Source organism: Watersipora subatra, chromosome 4, assembly GCF_963576615.1.
Source record: "Watersipora subatra chromosome 4, tzWatSuba1.1, whole genome shotgun sequence".
Lineage (NCBI taxonomy): Eukaryota > Metazoa > Bryozoa > Gymnolaemata > Cheilostomatida > Watersiporidae > Watersipora > Watersipora subatra.
The window spans coordinates 9957996-9978292 of NC_088711.1; the positions used below are offsets into that span (position 1 = coordinate 9957996).

At 35.8% G+C, this 20297-nt stretch overlaps 1 protein-coding gene across 1 annotated transcript; it reads left to right on the plus strand.

Moving 5' to 3' along the window:
- The first annotated feature begins 260 nt into the window (after positions 1-260).
- On the plus strand, positions 261-19811 carry LOC137393893 (acylamino-acid-releasing enzyme-like). Its single transcript, XM_068080607.1, has 18 exons — positions 261-348; positions 985-1084; positions 1292-1373; positions 2864-2997; positions 4722-4862; positions 5200-5291; positions 6731-6771; positions 7835-7959; positions 9378-9539; positions 9803-9937; positions 10157-10289; positions 11172-11246; positions 11763-11843; positions 12409-12497; positions 14572-14682; positions 17544-17623; positions 18387-18599; positions 19399-19811. The coding sequence occupies exons 1-18, from the start codon at positions 272-274 to the stop codon at positions 19502-19504; spliced, it is 1977 nt and encodes a 658-aa protein (XP_067936708.1). The 5' UTR covers positions 261-271; the 3' UTR covers positions 19505-19811.
- The last annotated feature ends 486 nt before the right edge of the window (positions 19812-20297 follow it).

Consider the following 20297-nt stretch of genomic DNA (forward strand, 5'->3'; position numbering starts at 1 on the left):
CTTTTTTAAGTTTCAGAGATTATTTTAGTGATCATTTTTGTCGCAATCTTAGTTGATTTTGTTATCCATTTACAAGCCAGTCTAAGATACTGCTAATTCTTCTTTGTATTATGACACATTGCAGGAGGAAGAAGCAGTAGCACTGTTCCGGGAACTTGCAAAAAATCCAGAACTCAAGTCTGGTCAGCTGTCAGAAGTTAACGGCTCAAATGTAACTGTGGAATCTGTCTGGACACAAAGATGTCTGGAAAAGAGTAACTCCCACAAGTTCATGCAGACGTATCTTCTCCACAACGACGAGTCCTTCACTTCAATTTCCAGATCTAAGCCTCATGTAGTTGTGGAATGGTATGTGTCTATATTTTTGTGTAGTTCAGATTCTCATTTTAAGGCCGTCATAACAATATTTATTTTTGATACTGCTACTTTGCTGGTAGTTCCTTTTGAAAAATACATTTCATAATTCACAACAGCTGAAATAACACAAAAATAGCGATTGTAGAAGTTTTGTGCCGCCTTCAGGTGTCTGTAAGAGTTATCATGTCTAACTTGTCAGCCACCTTACTTTGTTTCTGAGTCTTTAAAATAATCGTTCATGTCTATTTTAGCTCAGTGTTGATTTTTTACAAGATTGTGTTACAGGAGCAATGGAGTATGAATCTGTGTAGTTTCCATTTAATTTTTTTGCAAAAATTGTATTTTTATGAAACGTAGCCAGCTTACTAATGTGGACTTTGTTAAAAACTCAAATCTGTTTTATGCTAAACTGAAGTAACAGGTAGTAAGTGTTTTCCAGTTGAAAGTTTCAGCTGATCGTTGCAAAAGAGCCAGTAATAAAAAAAATGACAGCCAGCAGCGGGGTCTTTAGTTATTATATTGTTATTATAATATTATACTCATCATAGTTTTAGTTATAATATTATAGTATTAAAAACAATAGTTGTTTTTTTTCATCAATTTTGTTGTATTTGTTCATCTTTCTAGCTTATGGAATGTTGCATCACCTTCAGGAAGTCAAAGCGTTATTGTACGCAAACATACACCAGATAAAAATAAGGCATCAGAAGATAAGTACCACTTTGAGGTATGTGATGTTTGGTATATGAAATAGGCACTCAGTGTTGGTGAAAACATCAGATGTATTCTATATGAAGACTTAACAGCCTTACAGCTAATAGTTATGTTGACAGCTAAAAATTTTGGTAAATAAGGCTTTTGAATGTAGATGGAATGTAATGTACTATTTACTCTGAGTCTGGTTTTGGTATTGGCTAATTTACTACTTTTACAGATCTGGTGTAAGAGTGGACACTGCAAGAAAGTTTTTAATGTGAGCTCATCTGACAAACACGGTGTGGTTTATGGAGAAGATAGTAAGTGGCTTACTTGTCACGTTGTTGTTGATGCTTAGCCAAAAACATATTGGAAATAGAGAACAGTGACATCTTTGAAATGTGTCTCTTTTGATGGTGTCACTAGCTGTTGATTGTTAGCGCTCGTGACAATCAACATGCCAAACTGCGTGAGTTAGTTTGGAATGTTTACTGTGGAAGGTTGTTAAACACCCGTAAAGTCTTAATATGTTTTGGATTAGGTTGTTACACCCAATTTCTTGTGTTGAAAGGCATATGCAGATATACAATCAACTATCATTGCAACTTTTCTATTAATAGAAAGTAGGCAACCATTTTTGGCATTCACAAAAATAAGCAAATCGATGGCCAGTCGGAAGTTTTTTAACATAATCTAACAGTCGCTATATCAAACATATTTTTGCAGTCACCAATATCTATATTTTTTATTTTTGCAAAAAAGGTTGGCTCTCTTGTTGCTATGATTGGACTCATTTTTTAAATTTATTTTTGATTGAAATCTTGTAATTACTTTATATAGGATGATGATTGGACGATAAAGATCTGTTTGCAAAGCACAATAATTACTCTTTGTAGAAGAATAAGCAAACTGCTTGTTTGTTTTCTTTCATCATGACTTTCATAAATGTGTCATTACTATGTATATATACTATTATGTATATATATTATATATATATGTACAATGTATATATATTATTATATATATATATATATATATGTACAATGTATATATATTATTATATATATGTATATATATTATTATGTATATATGTATATATATATATTATTGTGTAAATATATATGTATATATATTGTTATATATATATGCATATATATATTATTATGTATATATATTATTATGTATATATTGCGTAGTTTGAACTTTCTATGATAAAATTTTGATTATATCCCATTACTTTTGTTTGTGAAGTTTTCTATGGTCATCCTATTTTTTAAATATTTGGTGTGATATCTTCTTTATTCAGAACCAAGTTCACATTCTATGATTTATATTAATAATGTTAAAAACTAATAAATTTTAGGATTAATGAAACAAAATATGCAAAACAATATTTATAACTGTTTGAAACCTGTCAGTGTCACAAATTTAATTTCAACAAATGTTTGTTCGAAATGACCTTCACTTCGTCTAGGGTCTTCTAGAAAAGCTCAGCAAGATGAGACCTATTCTTCTGTTTATTGTTTAACACTTGGCTAATCATTGGATGGTTCTTGTACTCTTATTAAAATGTTATTATTATGTTACAAGGATATTGCTAACCATGAATGTAAGGTCACTAACTATGACTACACTTCATGGCTACCTGATATGTTTAATTACTCTGCTGTATTTGTCCTTTTTTCTCACTATGCACACTAGTAACCTTTGTTTGGTTACTCACGAGTGACTCACTTTTAAAATATGATTTGTCATTTTGCGAATAAAATAATTATTGCCAACAAGTAATACACATGTATATATGTTGTAGGAGCGTTTGGATGTTTACAGTGGAATTTAGCTGAAGACCGACTCCTTTATGTGGCAGAGAAAAAGAAGAAAAAGACGTGTACTTACTTTGCAGAACTTAAAAAGGAGATGAAGGAGGAAGATAAACCAGTTGCGGTGAGTCAGGTGCATCTAGAGACTTTTCTTTTGCTTTTACATGTTTTCTTAGATGCATTACAAGGTACATGCTAGTGGCTGTCGGTAATGTAGGATAGATGTGACATATATATTCTTTGGGTGCAATTTAAGATAAGTATGACATACACACGGTTTCTCTGTATGCATCGTAAGATGGCCATAACACATATTCATCAGGTTTGACATATATACATATACAGTGTATATCTATTTGATTTGACATGTATGTTCACTAGAAGCATCGTAAATATTTGCTCTTTACTAGGTCCGGCATGTACATGTATATATATGAGGTTTGACATTTATATCTATGTATATCGTGTATATACATATATATACATAATATATATATATATGAGGTGTGACATACTAAGCATGACATATATTTACATATACATTTATATATATATATATGTCTAGATTTACATATATACAGTATGTATGTATACCATATATATATATATATATACCGTATATATATATTTATGAGGTGCAATACACTAAGCATGACATATATATATATATATATATATATATATATATATATATATATATATATATATATATATATATGAGGTGCGGCATACTAACCACGACATATATATTAATATATATATATATGAGGTGTGACATACTAACCATGACATATGTATTTATATATATGAGGTGCGACATACTAATTATGACATATATATTTATATATGAGGTGTGACATACTAAGCATGACATATGTATTTCTATATATGAGGTGCGACATACTATTTATGGCATATATATTTATATATATGAGGTGCGACATACTAAGCATGGCATATATATTTATGTATATGAGGTGCGACCTACTAAGCATGACATATATATTTATATATATGAGGTGTGACATACTAATCATGACATATATATTTATGTGTATGAGGAGTGACATACTAATCATGACATATATATTTATGAGGTGTGACATACTAATAATGACATATATATTTATGAGGCATGACATACTAATCATGACATATATATTTATGAGGCATGACATACTAATCATGACATATATATTTATGAGGCGTGACATATATATTTATGAGGCGTCATGTAGCAGGCTAATCAAAGGAGTGATTAAACGATTAAGCGTAATGAACATCTTTGAATCCGGATTCTCCCGGCTGTAAAGATATCCGGGTTTGTATAGAGCTATTGGAGTGTATCAACTCGTGGCTTCAGTCAATTGTATTGCTTTTATGCCAACAGGATATGAAGCTATTGAATTGATTTGTTTCTGGCCGTGAACGCTATAACCCTTTTCAACTGTTTGTCCATGCCCTATTATCTGTCAACCTTTTATCCGCATTCCAATTCTTTGATGATGTCAGAGTAAATCGGCAGCACATGCCGCGCTTCACAGCTTCTTGACTCTATGATATTCCAGACTCGTTTTTCCACAATTTTGCAATTTAGTTAAAAACTCTCCAAAACATTTTGAATGCTTAAAATTGTTGCGTGTGTAGTTGTATGTACTACACCAAAACTAGAGTTATGTACTTTGGAGACTTCTGTGTATCATGTTTCAATGTGAGACTATATCGGTATGTAGATCTGTGTACATAAAAGTGATAGTGACAGTCAGTAATAAAACTTTCTCGACATGTACGAGCGTGTTCAGTGCTAAAGCAACACGGTTTGGTTATGTAAATGCTCACTGTTTGCAGGGTGAAAAGTTTGTGTATAAGGAAGACTGGGGAGAGGCATTTGTAGACAAGGAACAGCCAGTCGTATGCGTGCTTGATCTCACCTCTGGTGATGTCACAGTACTAGAGGAAGAAATATTGGCTAACTCATCATGTGGTCAGGTATGCTACACACTAATATAGCACAAATATCTTAAAATATTAATCAAATCATTGCATATTTCCGGCCTCTTTCTAGATACTGACTTAGCTCATCTAAATAATGCCTTTAAAGGTTTTTAATGTAGGTAAGTTAGGTTTGTATCTCAAATGAGGCTAGAATTCTGCAATGATTTGAACAATATTTTCAGAGATATTTAAATCTTCTCGTGCTTTAAAAAACTTTTAAACTTGTCATTTATTTTTTAACGTCGTGAGAAAGTCATAATTTCTGTGTGGTTGCTTCTATGAAAGCATCTCTGTTGTGTCGCTTACATGCATAATAGAATGTCTCCAACAGGCTGTCTGGTGTCCAAAAGAGAATGGTTTGGTCTTCTGCGCACTTCCTCATCAGACTACCAAGCTCGGCATACTCCATTGTCCAATCAGATTGTGAGTTGTTAGTTTTTCTCCTTAACCAGTCTTTTTGGTCCCCTTCAGTATACTGAGTAATTGAATACCTATTTATTATTTAGACATTTTAACTGAGGCGTGTCCATGAATAGTGTATGAAATTATTAATGTAAAGAAGATGATCTCCTGTCCTGTCTTGAGACAAGTGCATGTGATCTTATCCAGGGGCTTAAATCTAGTGTTTAACCGCGCTGGCACATACTAGTGACAATTGTGATATATAACATATAATGCTGTAAGATCTGACAACAATTAGGGTATCCCGTTTGTTACACTTGATTATCGGAGGTTTCCAAATGGAAAACAAGTGACTGGTTTTGTGAATCCATTGTTAAAATTATAGTGTATTTGATAGCTTTTAATACTGCTTCTTACTGTACAAATTATAGGGAGCTTCCCTTCTCATCGCTTTTTCTCAGCTACTCTGAATCCCAGGTTGATACTCCCCCAAAAGGCCCAAGGCTCGATCCAAAATCACATTTTAGGGGTTTTTAGACCATGAGGCACTGTCAGTGAATTTGCTACTTTAGGGGGCCCAAATAAAATTTACTAAGTTTTGCTGAACAATTTATTTCATTGGATGGCCTGATTAGGTGTTCCCCTAAACACATAGGGGGTACATATGCTATAGGCCTAGTGGAAATTATTTTTCTAGCTTCTGAATCATATTGGATGTTTAGCGGGGCGTGGAACCTGGGCGCCCCTAGGGAACTCCCAGTGCTTAGGGGGTGTATTTCAAATTGACCAACCAGGTAATTGGGGGTACAATATCCTAGTCTGGGCCTAGCCAGGGGGTGTTTCTTTCAGAGTATCAACCCTGGGCTCTGAATGCCTTTGTTTAGTAGTTGAAATGTTCAACTTGCTCTAACAGCTTTGTTCACTAGTTAATCCAAACATCTTGCATTGTGATACTACTAGATGCATACAACACATACCCACGCTTGCCTATTTAAACAGCATAATGTATGCTTTGTCTGAATTTACTTGCTTGTATATCAGCATACTAAATGATAGATTTATCTTCCCTTCCCAACACCACGATTAACTTTACCAGTGACCGTTTTTATTAAAGTTGACTGACTGCAAATAACACCGAGAGAGGAAAAACAAACACGTTCCAGATGAGTTTTAACTTATGTTCAGATGTTAAAAGAGACTCAATTGGTTTTGTTCCCTCGGAACGTGTTACTTTGCATCGTTTAAATTTTATATTTGCCCATGCTCACTTTCCGAATGCAGTTTTAACTTACCTAAATAGCTAAATCCCACAACTAACATTACTGTGAATATGATCTTCTAGGTTATCTAACTGTGTTCAGTGTATATTATGATACTGAATACTGTATATTACAATATTGTGTTATCTAATGTATCATGCAATATTGTCTTATGTAATATCGTATCTTGCATTATTTTAGATCAATTCTCTACCACTACAATTTTGAAACCAAAACACTCCGTAAGTTTCCTATTGACTCACTAGTTTGTTGTGTTGAGCAGTTAATACGGGTTGATATACATGTAGGTTGATGTGTTAGTAACATGCAAACCTTTGGCTTTTCTCCTGTTCCTATTAGAATTAGTCATGCTAGGCTGAGTATATTCTTAGACACAATATTTTACCTGCGTAGCTTTTGCTCCGCATCTCTTCCTGAATATTGACTTTCTAGTTCTCTCAGTTTGAGTGTATTTCACACTTTTGTTATACCCATGTTGTATTGTTATTGTTATACCCATGTTGTATTGTTATTGTTATACCCGTGTTGTATTGTTATTGTTATACTCGTGTTGTATTGTTATCGCTTTGTGTTACTCATGTTTCTTGCCACTCCTATTTATGTTACTGCTGCAATGCATTACTGCTTCTTGCTAGAAGTTCCACTTTGTATCTTTCTTGCTCTGTGTTATTGTTGTTATTATTATGGTTGTTGTTATTATTATTGTTGTTATTATTGTTATTATTATTGTTGTTATTATTATTGTTATTATTATTGTTATTATTATTGTTGTTATTATTGTTGTTATTATTATTGTTATTATTGTTGTTATTATTATTGTTGTTATTGTTGTTATTATTATTGTTATTATTATTGTTGTTATTGTTGTTATTATTGTTATTATTGTCGTAAAAGTTTTTCTTCACAGTCGTGTGGTGGTAGGTGACTGGTTGTAGTCCATGTTGAGTCCGGGTCTTAACAAAAGGCCAAAGGATCCAACATCTTCCTCAACTCCACTAAGAGAAGACCTTCCTCAAAATTGTTGTTATTGTTGTTATTATTATTGTTGTTATTGTTGTTATTATTATTATTATTATTGTTGTTATTGTTGTTATTGTTATTGTTGTTATTGTTATTATTATTATTGTTGTTATTGTTGTTGTTATTATTATTGTTATTATTGTTGTTGTTGTAATGTAGTTTATAGCTTTGTGCAGCTACCAAGCTGAATTACATGTATCTTAGTACTTTGTTAGCAAATATTATTCTTGATGCGTTTCGGATATTTGCTCACCCTCTTTAAAGGTTCTCTCACTCCTGCTGAGAATATCTCGGCTAAGTCTCCAAGGTTCAGTCCAGACAATACGAAGCTCGCCTACCTAGAGTGTGTGGCTGGAGGAGCTCATTGTAAATGCATGAGGCTCATGTTGGTAAGCATATATCGCTTTCTCAACTCTTTTAATGCTTATTTGATTTGAGAAGCTGCAACAGGTGTTGCGAGACTACTGGCTGGTCAGTTAGCATAAAACATATATGTCTGATTCGTAGACTGTGGACTGAAATTCATAGGCTGTGGACTGAAATTCAAAGACTGTTGCTTGTGCTGTGAAACTGTCTTGTCAGTGTTTTAAGAATGATGATCGCAAAACTATTGGAACTTGTGAAGTACACATTGCGTATGTGTGGGCAGTGCTTATTGCATATGTATATATGGCATGTTCTATATGTATGATGATGGCAAAACAACTCCAATCTTTATATTGCATACTAGACTGTGTGTAATATATATTGCATGTTTTGTAATGCACATTGAATAGATGTGTAGTTTAGAATGTCTTTGTGTTTAATGTACATTGCATAGATGTATAGTGTATTTGTGTTTAATGTACATTGCATAGTGTGTATTGTATTTGTGTTTAATGTACATTGCATAGTGTGTATTGTATTTGTGTTTAATGTACATTGCATAGATGTATAGTGTATATAGTATTGGTGTTTAGTGTACATTGCATAGATGTATAGTGTGTATTGTATTTGTATAATGCACATTGAATAGATGTGTAGTTTAGAATGTATTTGTGTTTAATGTACATTACATAGTGTGTATTGTATTTGTGTTTAATGTACATTGCATAGATGTATAGTGTATATAGTATTGGTGTTTAGTGTACATTGCATAGATGTATAGTGTGTATTGTATTTGTATAATGCACATTGCATAGATGTGTAGTTTAGAATGTATTTGTGTTTAATGTACATTGCATAGTGTGTATTGTATTTGTGTTTAATGTACATTGCATAGTGTGTATTGTATTTGTGTTTAATGTACATTGCATAGATGTATAGTGTATATAGTATTGGTGTTTAGTGTACATTGCATAGATGTATAGTGTGTATTGTATTTGTATAATGCACATTGCATAGATGTGTAGTTTAGAATGTATTTGTGTTTAATGTACAGTGCACATCTCTAAATACTTTGATTCCTTTTAGCCTAGTTTATAGTAATAGTTTAGTAATAGTATAGTTTATAGGTAATAAAGTAAAAAAAATTGTTATATTTACCATTCCAAAGCCAAATCGATGCAGATAAATTGTAAATGCTATTAAACACGTATATGTAGGCCAACACGCTACAGCCAAACACACAGTAGATGAGTGCTCAAGTTTGCTGGTGTAAACGCGAAGTGTCAAACGCCAACATATCACCGTATTCCTCTTTAGTGGATAGAATACTTATATTTTACTAATATGAGTGTTTAATTGCTTACCTGTTTGTTACATATTGATAGTCAGTTGCTCCAACTATTTCTTCCACATTTTGGAGTCTGTATTTCTTTCACTGCAGATTGATTGGAAATCTGGTGAGACAAGTGTGCTTATAGATTTGGTGCACAGCCCTGAACCCGAATCAGCCTTTCAGGGTATTTACACGGCAGCCCTGCCACCGCGTTGCTGGCATCCCGATAGCTCTCACATATTCTTCTCTACTCCCTCAAGGTCAAGAAAGGTTTGTCTCCTCATCAGTTGCATCCAGTAGCAACTGGTTGCATCCAGTTGGATCCGGTTGCATCCGGTTGCATCCAGTTGCCTCAGTGTCACTCTTCATGCACTCTTGTTCCTTGTCTGTAGTAGATGTCAAGTGTTTACTTTTTAAATATTTAATATTCTGTATTGTTTAAAAGTGCTCAGTGTAGCTGAGAATGCATCTCTCTTGTGATCCATTTTAAAGGCGTTTTATTTAGAAAATGTTATTTATCGCATACTTTCTAGGGCATTTTTGCGGCGGATGTTGAGACAGGAGAGGTTAAGCGACTGACATCTGGAGATGCTTGCTGGGTAGTGCAAGACATCGCCGCTGGTCTTATGCTAGTTGCAACGTCTGCCATAAACACTCCACCCAGATTAGTGAGTCCATCGACTTTATCTCAATTTCAGTCTAAAATCATTCTTCAACATTTTAAAACAACGAAACACATTATAACTCACGCTAAATAGGATAGGAATCTCTGAACACCACATGTTTCACTTTTGATTTTCGCGGTCTTTTATCTACTTCTAGACTGTCTCTCGTTGACAAAAGGTTTTTCATGATTTTCTCATTTTTCCAATGTTATACCTTTGAAGGCGATCGGTCGACTAGAGGAGCTCGGCTCTGACTCCGGTATACAATGGAAGTATTTGGCGGCGGGGAATACCTTAACTAATATATCATGGGAAGTCCTACAGCACAAGCCCCTCGTGCCTCATCCTATCTATGGTACGATTTTAAGATTCTGTTCCGCGGTTGGAGTGGAATTGCAGATCATTATGTTATGTGAAATATAGCGCTGGTACGATGTTAGAGAGTTCATGTCGAGTATCGTTTTCAACGATGCTTACTGGAATTAGCTAGTAAGTAATTCTTTCTAAGAGAAACATTTCACCAGACAGCAAGAAAGTCTCATAAGAAAATGTTATATATTTAAAACATGATGAATTAAATGAATATCATAGGATATGCACCTTCATAAAAGAAATAAGGTAATTCATCATCAAGCTGAATTGTTTCCGCTAATAAGAAGGCATGTCTCATGAGTTTTGTTAAACTCTCTGTGGGTTAAACGGGGGTTAAACTTCATGATCGACCAAATAAAGTGTAACTGCTTACTGAGAACATCTAGTTGGAAAAGTTTTGCAAATGAGGTTACTATAACGAAAATAAAACTTTTTTAAATGTCGAAGTTCTATTTAGCTGTAATTTAACAATTTCATTTTATTGTAGTATCATTGTGAACTACAGCTGTAGTCAGAGAACCCAATAAAGTAGATCATACTAAACATTGTTTTTTATCAAAGAAAGCTTTTTACATCCAACTCTACTAGTTTAGTTTTAGTTCAATATTCGACAAGTATATACAGACCATCTGTAGATAATTTCAAACATATTTTGAAAGATGCCTATTACAAGAAAGTAACCATTAAAATTAAGTATTAAGCTTGTATACGGTGGTAAGCAGGGTTGTTTTGAATGTTGCTGTTCATTGGAATATATTATTGTTCAATTATTAAGGAAACCAATAAAATTAATCGTATTTTTAAAAAATGCATTAGCTCTTTGTTCGCCAATTTGTTTATTGCTGCCACATCTTTCTGATTGTAGAGAAGCTGACATATGAAAGCATCATTTTGCGGCCTGTGAACAAGGCTTGTCAAGGTCTTGTTGTACTACCTCATGGTATGTTACAATAGCAGACATTTACTTGATGAGATCAGGTGAAGTTAGACCTGTGCTTCAATAATCATACATTTCTTTACAACTGTTTATCAAATTTCTACTTCAAAGTGAAACTGTGAAAAAAGTAGATAACATCGCAGTGCCATAAACATATTCTCATAGGAATCTCTTTAATAGTTGGAATTATCTGCCCTTTTTACCAGCATGCATATTCATATTTTTTACAAGTTGATCTCGTTTGCCTGAACATGAAGAGCTGGGTTTATTTTTAACATCTTTATTATATTTGTTGTGGCTGCTTATCTTATGGAAAAGGTGAGCTTCTTCAAATTCTTATTTTCTTGTTGTTTTTGTGATAAAAGCATTGGTGGTGCATTTTATATGTTTAGTACATTTGGAAGTTAATCAAGCTCACTGCATCTGGGGGATCTTTACTCTGTAATCACTATATGAAGGTGTACCTCATTTATGATCCCTTCATGTAGGGGTGCCTCACTTTGAGTTCACTATTTGTAGGTGGTCCTCACTCGGTGATCACAATGGGCTATCATGTCAACTTTGCCTTCCTGGTCAAGATTGGTTTTACTGTTGCTTTAGGTGAGTGGCCGTTGTCTTAGGTGAGTAACTGTTGTCTTAGGTGAGTAACTGTTGTCTTAGGTGAGTAACTGTTGTCTTAGGTGAGTAACTGTTGTCTTAGGTGAGTAACTGTTGTCTTAGGTAAGTAACTGTTGTCTTAGGTGAGTAACTGTTGTCTTAGGTGAGTAACTGTTGTCTTAGGTAAGTAACTGTTGTCGTAGGTGAGTAACTGTTGCCTTGGGTGAGTAACTGTTGTCTTAGGTGAGTAACTGTTGTCTTAGGTAAGTAACTGTTGTCTCAGGTGAGTAACTGTTGCCTTAGGTTAGTAACTGTTGTCTTAGGTGAGTAACTGTTGCCTTAGGTGAGTAACTGTTGTCGTAGGTGAGTAACTGTTGTCTTAGGCGAGTAACTGTCGCCTTAGGTGAGTAACTGTTGTCTTAGATGAGTGACTGTTGCCTTAGGTGAGTAACTGTTGCCTTAAGCGAGTAACTGTTGTTAAAAATCGAGACTAGAAGATTAGAAGCTCTTTTACAGAGACTCGCGTTAGGCAAATAGTTTCGAGATGAAATTTTTGCATTTGTTTCAGTAAACTATCGGGGCTCAACAGGTTTTGGTGAGGACAGCATCAACTCACTGCTTGGTTATGTTGGTGATGCGGACATTAAGGACGTACAGGTGGGTCAGCATTCATGAATATAACCTTATTCCTATATCCTTGGGCCTCATCACTAACCATTGTCTCCACCATGACTCTCTCTCTCTCTTCGCCATGGCTTTCTCTCCGCCATGACAGTCTCTCTCCGCCATGACGTTCTCTTCGTCGTGACTCTCTCTCTGCCATGACTTTCTCTTCCGCCATGACTCTCTCGTCCATGGCCTTCTCTTTGCGTAGAGAGCGTTCTTCTCTCTACGCGGAGAGAAGAACGCTGCCGTCTCTCTCCGCCGTCATGACGGAGAGCAAGTCATGGCTCTCTTTCTCTCTCCTCTCATATATATATATATACATGTATATATATATATATATATATATATATATATATATATATATATATACTGTATATATGTATATACATATATATATATATACATATATATATATATATATCAAAGCTACAAGTTTATTATGAGAACCCCCTATTTGGTGATCTTATATGGTGATCCTTTATATGGTGATCTACTCATCTGCCCACTAGAATAAAGAGGCCTCTTACATCACTCATGTTGTACATGATTTGAAACAGAATATTTCTTGCATTTTAAGGTATGAATTATATTCTCATTACATTATCACAATGATAGAATGTAAGTCAGTAGAATAGAGATTTTAGCAGTAAGCATACAGATGCAAAATACCAGTATCAATTGAGGCAATGGACCAATAGCAGAATCAATTGAGGCAATGGACCAATAGCAGAGTCAATTGAGGCAATGGGCCAATAGCAAAGTCAAGTGAGGCAATAGCCCAATAGCAAAGTCAATTGAGGCAATGGGCCAATAGCAGAGTCAAGTGAGGCAATGGCCCAATAGCAGAGTCAATTGAGGCAATGGGCCAATAGCAAAGTCAAGTGAGGCAATAGCCCAATAGCAAAGTCAAGTGAGGCAATGGACCAATAGCAGAGTCAAGTGAGGCAATGGCCCAATAGCAGAGTCAATTGAGGCAATGGACCAATAGCAAAGTCAATTACGGCAATAGACCAATGACAGAGTCAGTTGGGACAATGAACACAAGGTAACCATCCTTACTTATGAAACCATCCCATCAACCAGAGTAACAATGAAGTCTGGATGATTCAGTAAAAACCAAACACTGTCGAGATTTGCTTGTTTGGCCTTAGAGTGCCTCTGAGGAAAAAGGAAAGAGGATGGGAGATGTTGAATCTCATGTTAATGTTAAATATAGAATGTTATACGTATTGAAGGTAGCTTATTTATACTAGCATAGAAAGGACTAAAGCATGCGCATGGAAGCTGCATAACTTCAAGGCTATAGTGAAGTTATCATCTCCTTCCGTAATTAGAATTGGGTATTGCTAAAACTTTATACATGTTGGGAAGCAGTGCTGACATATTTTGCAAACATGCAATGCTATGTTGTATTTACCTGTATAAAGACAATTTATAAAATTTGTATGATCAAATGGAAAACAATCTAGCTATACATATCAGTTTACTTGATGCCGCGCTTCTTTAAATTTTTACATTTGTTTGTCCTGGTCACAATTTATTGATTATCGTTGAATTTTATTGATAATTATTAAATATCTCATTAACATAAATTCTTAATATTAGGTAATAGTAGCTGAATGCCCATGCTATATGCATGTCACAAAGCAATGTATGTTTATTACTAACTGGTTAACAATGTAAACATTTTAACCAAGAAGATTCCAAATTTCTTGCAGACACTGCAGGCAATGTAACTAGACAAACAAAAGGCTAGCACTTTTGTTTTGTGCCAATGAATTTGGTACAACACAGTGCACAGTTGCATATGTATCTTAGTAGATGTATTGCATAAAGTTGATAATCTCAGCCTCTATTAGAGTTAAATATTGATGATTATTTGTAATACACTCTAGCTCTCTTGTTCTTCTCGAAGTTCATGCAACTTGAATTATTGAACATGTATTTCCCTACCAATGTTACAACACTATCTTCAATGATCAAAATGTCTTTTATGATATTTTGCAAGTTCACATCTACATGCAATATTGTGTTCATCAACATGTTATAACTTATGGTTGTGCAGCAATGTGCAGAAGAGGTGCTAGTCAAGTACGGCCTGGACAAGAACAAAGTTGTTGTACTCGGAGGATCTCACGGGGGATTTATAGCTGCCCACCTCATTGGACAATACCCAGTAAGTTTGCATTCTAGAATTATGTGCAATATACGTATTTTAATACATTTAAGATTTTTTTGGACTTTGGCGACTGTTTTTCAGAAATTCAAAACCCATCAAAGTCTAAAATTACTAGTTTGTCAGCTTCATTTGTGACAGGAAGTATGATAACCTATCTGCAAATCTTAGTGACTATTATAGCAGCTTGTTTTATATAAAAAAAACTATTTTTGTCAATGATTTTGTTCAAAAGTCTACAGCAATTGTGTAGGCATAAATTGACCTGAGTTTGCTAAAATTTTGATTGGCCAATTACTGATGAAAAAGATAGATTATTGGCTGATCCTGAAACTGCTGTACAGTCGACTGAATTTCAATTTTTTAATGTGCATCAGAAGACTCGAGCTTCTAAAAAATACTGACTTGACTTTTTTTTGCACACAAAGACAGTCTGTTTCCTTTTTACACAACCTTCTCATGAAATTAGATAGGCTGTTTTTATAGTATTTTTTGCAGACACGAAAATGCTTTGTCTTTTTTGTCATTGCAAGCAACAGAATATAAAGTAATAAACAATAAAAATTATGCCAAATAGCTTTGAATTGCCGTACATAAAATTACCTTATCCTTTTCATTTGCTAGTTGTAGTTACAAAGGAAAAAAGTTTAACTGTTCAAATGAATCCATACATGAAAACAATAGCAAGTGTTGTGATATTGGCAAATTGTAAACTATCCCACTGCATCACTAGGACTGCTAAAACAGATAAACTAGTTCATTGTACTTTCTACAGGGTTTGCCTGTAAAAAGAACAACAGCACTGCTTAAGTACTAAAACAAAGCCCTCCCTGTCACTGTGCCCTCCTCGTCACTGTGCCCTCCTCGTCACTGTGCCCTCCTCGTCACTGTGCCCTCCTCGTCACTGTGCCCTCCTCGTCACTGTGCCCTCCTCGTCACTGTGCCCTCCTCGTCACTGTGCCCTCCTCGTCACTGTGCCCTCCTCGTCACTGTGCCCTCCTCGTCACTGTGCCCTCCTCGTCACTGTGCCCTCCTCGTCACTGTGCCCTCCTCGTCACTGTTCCCTCCTCGTCACTGTGCCCTCCTCGTCACTGTGCCCTCCTCGTCACTGTGCCCTCCTCGTCACTGTGCCCTCCTCGTCACTGTGCCCTCCTCGTCACTGTGCCCTCCTCGTCACTGTTCCCTCCTCGTCACTGTGCCCTCCTCGTCACTGTGCCCTCCTCGTCACTGTGCCCTCCTCGTCACTGTGCCCTCCTCGTCACTGTGCCCTCCTCGTCACTGTGCCCTCCTCGTCACTGTGCCCTCCTCGTCACTGTGCCCTCCTCGTCACTGTGCCCTCCTCGTCACTGTGCCCTCCTCGTCACTGTGCCTTCATCGTCACTGTGCTTTCCTCGTCACTGTGCCCTCCTCGTCACTGTGCCCTCCCCGTCACTGTGCCCTCCTCGTCACTGTGCCCTTCTCGTCACTGTGCCCTCCTCGTCACTGTGCCCTCCTCGTCACTGTGCCCTCATTTTCATTGTGTTCTCTCTGTCATTGTGTCCTCCTCGTCACTGTGCCCTCCTCGTCACTGTGCCCTCCCCGTCACTGTGCCCTCCTCGTCACTGTGCCCTTCTCGTCACTGTGCCCTCCTCGTCACTGTGCCCTCCTCGTCACTGTGCCCTCATTTTCATTGTGTTCTCTCTGTCATTGTGTCCTATGTGTCACTTAGATATCTGTAAATATTAATTATAAGTTTCTGCAACTGGTGTCAAAGCCTAGCACCATCCCATATATTAAGGAAAAAGTGCAATGGATGCCAAAGAGTAAAAACTCTTGTACATTCAACACTTTTATTGCTTTAAAATAACTTTGGAGAGTAAAGATTTTTGTGGGTGGTTCAAATCACCGAAGGTAGCTGGTAGCTGCTTCAAAATGGTTTTGCTCTATCCTCCAGTGCCACATTTGGCTAATGGTAAATTACTTTAAGCAGATATAATTGAATAATTTGTTGTGTTATACAAGATTTCAAGTGACTAAGTGAATGTAAAATCATTACTTTCAGTTGAAAGAGATAAGTCAGCTATATATACACAAGCATTTACTCAGTGCTGTTCAGTTATTTCCAGTGCACATACCTGGCACTTGAACACCTTGGTTGTGGCTCGATACTTGTGTCTCCATCTCTAGAACATAAGATTACGGATCTGGTCAATGCATCAACATTGTTAACTGTCTCACTTTCAGCTGTGCCTAGAAGTTCCTCAACTAAAAATGAAAAGCAGATCTCCATTTTATGTGATAGATAAAAATGTACCAGAGGAGTTACGCTCACATGCCTCTGATTATGGTAGTACCTAGGGGAAAATTCCCTTATAATATTAAGTAATATTGCATTATCTCAGTCCTGCTGTTGATTGTTTAAGGATTCTGGATGGTGGACACACACTTATTCATTTTGTCAAACAGTGCCCCAAAGGACCTTAATTTAAAATAACATTTTAATAAAACAGCTTATTAAAAATTGAATTCAGCCGATCTACACACATGTCATGTTTATCTTTTATTTATCTATTCTTGATTGCTTTAAATTAAATGCAGAGCCATCATTCTTTAATATTCAAATGGACTGAAACTGGGCAGGTTAACACAACTCCTCAAGTGAGTGAGTACATTCAGTATAAGCGCTTGGAATGTCCATACTGCCTCATGTTACGGGAAAAGGTCTTCATCGTGTGGGGTAGCTAAGCAGCAGTTGATATCATATCAGATAAAGAAGAGTGTAATGCATCCTTTACAGGAAGTTAATTTTACCAGGACTTCTCTACAGTAACTATTCTCTCAACTGTTACATCGTATAGGAAATATTTGAATGTCTGTTTTAGGACTTCTATAAGGCTGCTGTGGGACGTAACCCAGTCACCAATCTAGCCACCAAAGTTGCATTGTCAGATATCCCTGATTGGTAAGTGTTCATTAGTTGCTGTTATATAAACACTTAGCACGGTCTCCATTAAATGGATGAAGGGAGCTGTTCCATACTCCCTGGTTTATATACTTGGAGCATCCATAAGCCAAGAATGCTACAGAATCTTATAGGCCCATTTTAGAGGCATGGCTTTCCAAAGCTGACCTGGTGTTCAGCCCAAGTTTCTACAACATAGTCGGGGGCACAAGAGATGTCTGCGTCTCTAGCAGTTGTACCCCATGTTTTGCGAGCAGTAATAAATTCGAAAATCAGAGTATGCGTGTCGGGTGCATAGGTATATACAGTGCTATTAATGCTATCTTATCATGGGAAGATCTGATGTAACAATCTGTGGGCGGCACACAATGCTTGAAGGTCATTGGGTCAGCTTCACAATCCTACTATGATGTATTCAGTTAATTGTGAGTTTAATAAATGAATGGGGCAGGTAAACGTTATAAAGATAAGAGGTAGAACAAACGTTTCAGTGTAACAGGTTCATTTGTGTCTGGCATTATGGAACACTTAAAAGTTTAGTGATGCTTTGCAGCTTGACAGTCGTTCTGCGAAGTGATGTGGTTCCATTTTATAAGTGCCACAGCTTTCTTTAAGATATGGCCAACTCTTAAACCAAAATAAAAGTGTTGGATATTGTTACGATGTCTTACTACTTATACGTAACAATGGATGCTTCATTTTTTGTCCCTACTATAATAACGACATTTAAAATTTCATCCAAGTGTTTATAATGTCTGTGTAGGTCTCATATTGAGATTGGGTATAACGCTTACATCCCGTGTGCAGTACCGAATGCCGAGTTATACTCGAAGCTTTATTCCATGTCACCTGTGGCCCACCTAGAGAATATCAAGACTCCTATGATGGTGATGCTGGGCCAAGAGGATAGAAGGGTTCCTCCATCTCAAGGAATAGAATTCTACAAAGCACTGAGAAGTCGGGGTGTGCCAGCCAGGTATGAGCCCTTCCAACATATTTTAATCTAGGGTTTGCTGGTTTTACCTATTAATAAGGCTCAGAAATACTTTACAAAAAATTCTAAGAAAAATTTCCTTTTCGACTGGTAACTTTTTTATCAAATTGTGTGTGTAAATAAATCAATTTGGTTTTTTGTTTTAAGGCTTACTTATGCATTCTACAACAGTTGATAAAAGTAGCAGACTCAGAATGATTGCAGGTCATACTCATAATGTGAGAAGTATTATATTTGTTGGTTATGTTCATTGTTCAACCATTGCACTAATTGTTTTGGTTCTTCCTCTCTTTGAATAATTTGTCGTTGAAATAAGACGCTAGCATCTCCATCTAGTTTATAACATATTCAACTGAACACACTAGGATAAAAAAGAACAAAAAATCTGTAAGTTAATTTAATATTAAGTTCTATGAGAATGTCATATTTGATAAATAAAAAAAGGCTGCTTACTAAAAAATTTTTATGTTGACTTTTGAATTAGGTGGGAGGGTTGCATGGATGGAATAGTTGTCATCACCTAGCTGTAGAACTTTTAGAAAAGAGTTATTTTGCTGAAAATATTAAGGCTTCATTAGAATAACCAAAAATCACATCAAAGTGGAGCATCGTATAAATATATTTTACCTTACCCAGTTGTCCTCGAAAAAATCTCATTTATATAGGTAACAATGAATGCTCTATTTTAGAGTTTCTGCTGTAGAATTAATTTTTTGCAAATGGTTTTGTAATATGAAAAATTATTCATCTTTGTTTGGCTTTATGCATGACTTTCTTGCAGGTTGTTTATATACCCTGAAAACAGTCATCCCTTACAGACTATCGAGGCCGAATCTGACAGCATTATCAACCTATATTTATGGTTTATCACCAACTTGAGCGACTGACCTCTCTTTTTCCTTTTATCGTGTATTTACAAGAATCTCCATAGACATCATTGGTGGATTCAACTCTTACGCTTATATTGCAGATTTAGTTTCTATTCTGTTAGAAGTTTATATTGTTATTTTTATTTTGTTTCTGTCTTAACCAAATATTTATAATGATTTGTCTATTTTTTATGCAGTTAACATTTTTTTCTCAGGAATTACGGCTTTCAAGTCATGTGGTCACCTTACGAGTCATGTGACTACCTTGCTAGTCATGTGTCACTTTGCGAATCATGTGTCACTTTGCGAGTCATGTGACTGCCTTGCGAGTCATATGGTCAACTTGCGAGTCATGTGATCACCTTGCGAGTCTTGAGGTTACCTTGCGAGTTGTGTGATCATATAATTATTATTAGTAGTGAGTTATTTACAACTCAGGACTCGGTTTTATTTGCTGATCCTTTTGCTTTGATTGAATAATGCTGTGTATCTCATTAATTACTTTATTTGTTAATATGTAGGTCTTACATACCTTCCTGCAGACAGTTGATGTAATGAATGTATTATTGTTTTATGATAAAATGTTGGTTGCAGTTATACTTTACCATAGTTTGCTTTGCAAGCATCACAAAATGGCTGGTGCTTGAAATTGCTCGTAATAAAACAAGGTTAAATGCAACAAAGTAGCTTTTTGGGGAATAGTATAAGATGGAAAGTAACAATGAGAACTTCAATAGATCAGCACAGGGTTACCTTTGAGATTCATTCTCTCAGCAATATAATGTTCATATGAAGGAGCAGTTCAGTGACT

Excerpts from the sequence above, each read along its gene's own strand:
- LOC137393893 (XM_068080607.1), top strand. The coding sequence starts at position 272 with ATGCAGACGTATCTTCTCCACAACGACGAGTCCTTCACTTCAATTTCC. Across the intron at positions 6,772-7,834 it reads TTTTGAAACCAAAACACTCC|GTTCTCTCACTCCTGCTGAG; the intron begins GTAAGTTTCCTA and ends CCCTCTTTAAAG. Across the intron at positions 9,540-9,802 it reads CTCCCTCAAGGTCAAGAAAG|GGCATTTTTGCGGCGGATGT; the intron begins GTTTGTCTCCTC and ends CATACTTTCTAG.